Source organism: Medicago truncatula, chromosome 8 (genome assembly GCF_003473485.1).
Source record: "Medicago truncatula cultivar Jemalong A17 chromosome 8, MtrunA17r5.0-ANR, whole genome shotgun sequence".
Lineage (NCBI taxonomy): Eukaryota > Viridiplantae > Streptophyta > Magnoliopsida > Fabales > Fabaceae > Medicago > Medicago truncatula.
The window spans coordinates 37,322,494-37,330,796 of record NC_053049.1 but is presented as its reverse complement, the minus strand read 5'-3'; the positions used below and the strand labels follow the sequence as shown (position 1 = coordinate 37,330,796).

Below are 8,303 nucleotides of genomic sequence, written 5' to 3'. Positions count from 1 at the left end.
TCATTCCCATGATTATCTTCCACCATGTATTTCTTGCTATTTTAGGTTAAAAAAAGGTGTCTTTTACAACATCAATAAGATGGGACTGGATAGTATTCATTTAGTTAAGTGTTTCCTACGATTTTTAAGCTTGTTTTGCTTCCATTCCAAGAGTGAGCTATCTAGTTTAACTTATTAGCATCTTTTTCTTTTTCTTCAAGTATGAAGAAAATATGTGAACTTTTATGTATTGATTTGAATTACTCACTTTGAAGCTGGACTTGATGGTTCACTTTTGTTATATGCATGCTCTTGATTATCAACTTTCCACCGGTAAAGTGGCAGGACTTGCAATGGTTTGAGATCTTTGATGTAAATGCAATTTTTGTACGTGTATTTCGTAAGCAACTCTGAGCATTACCTTGCTATATATTGTTACACTAAAAAATGTTAATTTTCTAATACAAATAATGTACATATACAACATTTTTGTAGCATCTCTGCATCTTTATTCCAATAATTCGTAGTCCAATACCCGAACATAATTGAATTGCAGTTCAAAGATTGCTTTACTCATTCAAATTGGTAGTTGTAATATGTAAATAGTAATGTTGTCAATAACAATGGAAGAATTGTTGTGTTGGTAATAGCATACGCTTGCTCATTTTCCACTCCCTTAAATTCCTTAAATCATTGTTTGGTGTGTATTCTCTGTTCCAAAAAATGATTCACATATAAATATTAGTTAAGAGTAATTCTTTCTGAAACGTTTTCAGGAGTGACCTCAAATCACTATGATCCCAGAAAATGGGAGAACTTATGTTGGAGTAATTTATTTATTTAGATTTACAATAGTGTTTTAGATATTTCTTTTTGAAATTGATTTCAGTATATATAGATTGTAGTTAAAGTAATGTATAATGCAGCAGGACATTTAGAATAGTAGCAGAAGTTCGGTTTTGAAATATTCCCACGAATTAATATTACAAGTTTCATGCTTCTTCTTGTTAGAAATTTAAAATTTTCCATTATATTTCAGCATGTGCAATTGTTTGGTGTTATCATTGGAATACAGCAAGCTAGCTCAACCTCTTGGCTTGAGCTGAAGTGATGAAGATTGTTGTTCCCACATCAATATAACCTGCCGATGGAATTCGGGGTTAAAATTGTCATTTACTGGTGTTTCTTAGCATTGTTTGGAGTGTAGACAGCAATCGTCTGAAGTTATTGAGGCCTTGGCCCACTGGGCTAATCTGTGGATCCAAGATCCTCCAGAGTCCATGAAACCGTGTTCAATTTGCTAAATTTTAGTTCCTTGTTTCATATGTTGCTAACTTTTGATGTTTAAAAGTGATTTGAAATTTTTACATGTGACTGACTATGATGAGAGTACTAAAAAAAGTTTCTCAAAACAATATACAATGTGATTTAAGGAATTTGGTTGTTTATTTCAATACATTTTGTGGTCGTTAATAAATGAAAACGAAAATGATTTTTTCCTCTTATTTAGTAATTTCCTAATTTGTAATCCTGCATCTATTAAACTGATAACAAATGAGTGTGGCTATTAATATTTCCTTAGGCTGAACTTTTGTTTTTTGTTTTTTTGCATTAACCACCTACTGTTTTCCGAAGAAGAAGAAGATCCTAGTAATTTGCACTTCAACTAGAAGATAAGTAAAGTCTTGGTCAATTATTGTTTTAGCTAGGATGCAAATTCGGATTATCATGAACTATTTATCCTTAACAGGTTATCAACTAACCCACCTTAGGCTAATCTAATACTACTTATGCAGCTGCTTCAAACATTTCGTTTGTTTCCCAAGTTAAATGGGAATATGGTGTATAAGTAAGTATCTTTATTCTGCATATCACCTTTTTGTTTGGTTCATTGCCTTTATTTGATTGGACCATTACAGCTAAATTTAATTCATCTCCTGTTTTCTGATTTCACAACTAATTACTACATTCAAGTTACATCATTGTATCACTTACAAAAAATAACACAACAAAATGAAGCAATCAATTTTGAAACAAGGCAAAAGAAACTTCTGAAATAACATCTGTAGATAATTTAATCTTACAAGCCTCATATATATATGATCTTTAAATTCATTCACTTGTAATAATTATTATGGTTCAATTATTAAGCACTGCTGCTACTTCCATCAGTTGATCCAGGTATAAGCTCTCTCAACAAGGCCACTACCTGCAACATGCTTGGCCTTCTAGAAGGCAAATCATCGACACACCGCAAAGTAACCTCCAAATATCTTAGCATTTCTTTCACTTCTTTCACTTCTGCTTCATTTGTTCCTCCTTGACTCTCCAAAAGCAAATCAGTGTCGATTACTTCCATTTGTTTCCCTTCGCGCACCTTAATCTTAGCCCATCCAACCAAGTTTGTGTCACCAAAATCCTCCTTATCAGTAGGCCTTTTCCCACTAAGAAGTTCCAACATTACAACACCAAATGAATAAACATCACCCTTTGCAGTGCACCTGAAACTTTGGTAATACTCTGGTGGAACATATCCAGGTGTTCCTGCTAGTGTGCTTACACTGAGATGTGTATCGAGTGCACTTATTAGTCTTGCCATTCCGAAATCCGAGACTCTTGACTCCATTTCATTGTCAAGTAACACATTGCTTGATTTCATGTCTCTGTGTATGATGTGAGGGATGCAATTATGATGCAGAAAACAAAGTCCTTTAGCAGCACCTCTTGCAATCTTCTTCCTTTCTTCCCATGTTAAAATTCGTCGATCACGTGTCTTTATTCTTCCATGGAGCATCTCTTCCAGGCTTCCATATTCCATGTATTCATAAACAAGTAGCCTTTCTTCTCCTACTTTGCAGTATCCCAATAAAGGGACAAGGTTTCTATGCTTGATTTTTCCTAAGGTTTCCATCTCAGCCATGAATTCTCTATCGCCTTGGCAACTCAGTCGAATGAGCTTCTTTATCGCGACACATGTTCCGTCTTTGAGTGTGGCCTTGAACACTTCACCAAAACCACCACAACCAATGAGGCTTTCTGCTGAGAAACCATTGGTTGCTTCAATCAACTGTGAGAATTTAAGCTTCCTCAATTGCCTCTGAAATGTTGCAACATTAATGCTTAACGGCTCTTTCTCTTTATCAATTTTCCATGTTGTAGCAGCATGGCATGCTTGCAATCTATTAAGCATCTTGACTTCCTTGGCCTCTCTCCTCCTTACGCGCATCGCAATCGCCCACACGATTAAAATACATACAGAAGCAACAGAAATGAGAATTCCCATAACAATGTTGTTTGCCCATGATGCAACTGATCTTCTATGTCCTCCTCTGCCAAAATCATCACTTGGATTTGATGTAGATTGGCTGTTGTCATTTTTACACTCCGGCAATGGAACGCCGCAAAGACCTGGATTGTTTGCATACTGAGTGGCTGGAAGTGTACTTAGTTGTCCCCTAGATGGAATTTGACCAGTTAACTCATTGTAAGATAGGTCTATTTGCACCAAAAATGATAGGTTTGAGAATGAGTCTGGGATAGTACCCTGTAGTCTATTATGTGATGCATCAAACACTCCTATATTTTTGAGCTGGCCAAGGGTTGAAGGGATTTCACCAGATAGTTGATTGTGAGACAATTCAAGTACCTGTAAGGCCACCATATCTCCAAATTCGTCCGGTATTTTTCCACGAAGCTGATTGTAGGAGAGATCAAGATACTCCAGAGTCTGGTATTTTGTAAACAAGCTGAGTACAGGACCGGAATAAAGTCTTGTGAAATCACAAGACCTCAATGATGCTACCTGCGACAGCCGTTCGGATCGGATTCCTGAGAATTCTAGCAAACCTCCAACTCCTTTACACGAGTTTCCGACATTTCTTACAAACACCAAAGTGTTTCCTGAAAGAATGCCAAACAACGATTTTGCTCCTTGCTGCCTTCCAAGTCTAGGAGGGATCTCTCCTGTGAGTTTGTTGCTGTTCAAGTCCAACCACACCAAACTGTTGCAATTTCCTAGCTCTGATGGTATCTCACCTGTAAAACCGTTGTTTCCAAGCTGCAGAACAGCTAACCTTGTCAAAAGTCCGAACTCTCGTGGTATTTCGCCTGTGAGTTCATTGCTTGTCAGTGATATCCATTCAAGATTGCTGCAGTTGAACAACTCAGTTGGAATTCCACCACTAAGGTGATTATTATTCAATATAAGATCCTTAAGATTCTTACATTGTCCCAATTTTGGTGGAATTTTTCCTTCCAAACCATTGAACCATGCTATTAGCTGCTCAAGATTCTCAAGCTCTCCTAACTCATCAGGAATTGAACCATTGAGATAGTTCAAACTAAAATCAATAGTCTTCAACTGTGAACACTTTGACAATTCAGCTGGAATTTCACCTGTTATGAGATTATCAGGCATTCTGAGCTCCTCAAGTGAACCTGCACCTGGACACAAATCTCTAGGGATGGATCCATAAATTTTATTTGAACTAAAATCCACAATCCTCAATTTTTTCAATGAAGATATTGAAGATGGAAATTTCATAGAAATAGCATTATTTCCCAACCTAAGTTCCTGCAATGATCCGAGGCTCCGAATTACCGACTCAGGTAATTCACCTGTCATATTGTTGTTGGAAATATCAACTAGTTGAAGCCAAGTGCAAGAATTGAAACCAAATGGAACTGAACCAGTAATATTGTTGAAAGAAAGTTTAAGTTCTAAAAGAGAACCACAAACATTTGACAATTCAGAAGGGATCCAACCGGTAATTTGATTGTGTGAAAGATCCAAAGACTGTAATTTATTCAATTGGCCTAAAGCCTTTGGAATTCCACCAGAAATAAAATTGCTTGCTAAATTCAAACTCTTAAGGCTTGTGCAATTTGACAAAGAAATTGGAAATGAGTCTGATAAATTGTTTCCTGATAGATCAAGTTGCAACAATGATTTACAATCAATTTTGATATCAGAAATTGAACCTGTCAAATTGTTGAAAGATAAATCAAGGGACTGAAGCTTATCAGAATTTTGTATAAAGTTATCAGGAATAGGACCTGTCAGATTGTTGTAAGAAAGATTTACAACAACAAGATTAGGACAGTTGGAGAATAAATTTTCAGGAACAGGACCTAAAACTTTACCAAGGAATAGATCAAGTTGTGTTATACTATATGGTAACTTAAGCAAGGAAGTGGAATTTACAGAAAATGAATTAAGAGAAAATTTCAAAACAGATAACATATCTAAAGAAGATAAAGGATCAAGAGAAATAATTCCGGAAACATCATTGTTTCCACTAACTTCAAGACCAGTGACTCTTCCAAGGGTGCAAGTCACACCATCCCATGTGCATGGATTGGTTTTTGGATTCCAACTTGATAAAGCTCCATTTGGATCATTCTGAATCAATTTTTTGAATGCAAGAAGGGCCTTTGCATCAGTTTTGATAGAAGAAACTGTTGCAGTTGCTTCAGCAGTAATCAAAGGAAACAAAACTATGATAATGATCATAAGGAGTGTTACAGTGAGGTGAGGTAAAAGCTGAAGTGGGTTATTCTCCATTGAGAAAATTAACAAGCTTGTAGAAAGAGAGAACTTGCAAGAAAATATAGAGTGAGTTGAGGAGTGTGGAAAGAGGAATGAAAGAGAGAGAGAGAGAGAGTGAGTGAGTAGTATGATGAGAATTTGTTGTGGGAAAAAACTTTGTGAAAAGAGAATTGCTTTATGTGTTTTTATAAAATTCAAAGGAGGGAAAGTGAGAAGGAGAATAAGTTTGTATGGTGGGTATTTTTTGTATGGTATATACAACTATATACTATACTCGTTGCTTATTTTATAATTTTGGTCAATGGGAGGGGGCCCCACAGACAAAGGTCTGTCTTTATCTAAAGATCGGCGCAATAGAAAGAAAGAAGAACAAAAACCTGAGACATTAGTATGTGCTTGATCCAAGAGTCACTATTTGTCAGTGAGGCGTGAGAATGTTTCCCAATTTATATATATATATATATGGCACTGGCAACACACATAGTATAGTACTACTTAATATCATAATATTGGCACCATGTGCATCATATCTATCTGCTTGTTTTCTGACTTGAACTATTCTTTATGGGGGATTACACGAATAGAAAACATGAATTTTGGTCTACAATGGATCAACTTTCTAATAATTGTTGGTGATTTATGAGTTTTCATCAAAACTAACTAACCTCAAAAATATTTTTGCTGTTTTTTATTATAAAAAAATTAATTTCAACAAAATTGTTATAGAAATTAATCTTTTAAATTGAATATGATGAGGTCAAATAAAATAGCAATAGATGAGATGTAGATGTATTTCACACGATTGAAAAAGTATTGATAATATAATAATAGAATGAGCTTTTCCGTCTTTGCAACTAACAAATTAAGATGAAACAATAGACATGGTGATTACTGATTAGTAGTAGTATTTTATCTTTATTGTTGTATTTGGAATGAATTGGTTTTGATGATAAGAGACTCAGATTAAATGTTTAGACAAAAGAAGAGGACTTCAAAGAAAAGGAATAGAGGATGGGGAAAAAGTTATGGTGCATAAGCCATTTTTTTATGCACCGTGTATAAACATTTCATAACTATTGAATTTATATAAGAAAAGGTAGTATAAAAACAACTTCAAACAAAAAAAAAAATCATAAACCAACACTCTTTCTCTCTCTAAGTTTGAAACTTAGAGAGAGATGCTCTGCAAAAGAGTTTCTTCTCCGACCTTCTCTTCAAGCGCCGAGCCCAACAGGGCGGCGGCGGCGTGCCGGAGATAGCAAAAACCTCCGTTTTCAAAAAAAAAAATTCAAGAATCCGACATCCATTTTCTTTTTAAACTCAAATCCACTTTAAAATTTTCGAAAAGCAAAAACATATGCCTAGATCTAGCTTCAAAGATTCGAATTTGTAGTGTGTTATGATTCTGATGATTGTTTGCTGGAAAAGTGTTTGATGGATTTGTAATGAAAGCTCAAAAAATGAATTGCTGAAACCGTTCCCACAACAAAAATTTCTGGAAACCATTCCCACAACAAAATGGTTTTGAAGTACAACACACAGAAATCATTCACAGCAAAATGGTTTTGGAGTACAACTCACAGAAACCATTTCTTTCCTCCTCCTCCAATTGTGTCAGTCCAAAACTAAATGATGTCAATGGCTCTAGGTCCTTAGTTTTTTTTTTTCTCCTGCTGAAAACCATTAAGTACATCTAATAGTTTTGGAGTACAACTCTCAGAAACCATTTTACAGCAAAATGGTTTTGACATAATTTTATACAAAACATACTATAATAAGGACATTTGTGACTGTCATTGAACCAAATCAACACTTTGAAATCATTATTGAACAAAAATGATGATTTTCACGGTTGTAGTGTTGTTTCGTTTGGTTTCACTTGAAGATATAGGGAAGCAATTATATTTCAAATGAGATTTATACACGGTGCATAAGGATTTCCTTATGCACCATAACCACTCCCGAGGATGGGGGATTCTCCGATCAATATTATCCATCCCTAATTGATAGTAGATATTTCGTAACTAAAACATGGTTATATAAGAAGAAGAAGAAAATACAATATAGAAAAAAAGTAATGATATTTGAACAACTATTTAATAATAATTTTTATAAAGAAAAAAAATTATCTATTTATTTATAAAAAAAAATAGAGATAGAGATCGAGGAAATAAATATGAGAGTTGTTCAAAGATTCTTAGAAATAGTTGTGTAAAATAAATATCATTTCTTTAAGGGTCATGTTAACTTGTATTTTTAGGATATATGTTAAGCAATCTAAAAAAGACAACTTTGCATTGGAAAACATAATATACCAACTTTTAAGAAATGAAATGCAGGACTTTTGATACGCATAATTTTATAATGATTTATTTAACACGTGCTCTTGAGGGCACAAGTTAGCATTTCTCTTTCTCTATAAAGAATTGTAAGTGTTTTATTGAGGGCCCCACGTGTTGAATTTGAAGGTAAAGTCATGATAGTGTGTTATTATGGTTGAATGTTTCCGGGGAAAATAATATAGCTATAGTAAACGGAAGGTTGGCCCACCACCATGAAGCAGCATTAATTAGCTCAGTGTTAGTGGCATGGGATGTGATGATGTCCCCTTTTATGCATTTCTCATTCTTCCTTTGCAAGCAGGAGCAAATGCCATTACATGTTATAATCAATATCACTATTAACTCTTGAAATAATGACCTGGTTCAATCCATCCTAATATTTAAAGTTTTAACTTTTTAGCTGGGTTTGGGACCATATTTTACTTTACACACTC

The 8,303-nt window shown here is 34.7% G+C and overlaps 1 protein-coding gene across 1 annotated transcript; it reads right to left on the bottom strand.

Annotated features, from left to right (window-relative positions):
- Window positions 1-1,892: 1,892 nt before the first annotated feature.
- On the bottom strand, window positions 1,893-5,913 carry LOC120577570 (serine/threonine-protein kinase BRI1-like 2). The gene is made up of 2 exons (XM_039829166.1): window positions 5,905-5,913; window positions 1,893-5,788 (listed from the first exon to the last, which is right to left on the bottom strand). Exons 1-2 carry the CDS (start codon window positions 5,911-5,913, stop codon window positions 2,126-2,128), a joined length of 3,672 nt encoding a protein of 1,223 aa, XP_039685100.1. The 3' UTR covers window positions 1,893-2,125.
- Between the last annotated feature and the right edge of the window lie 2,390 nt (window positions 5,914-8,303).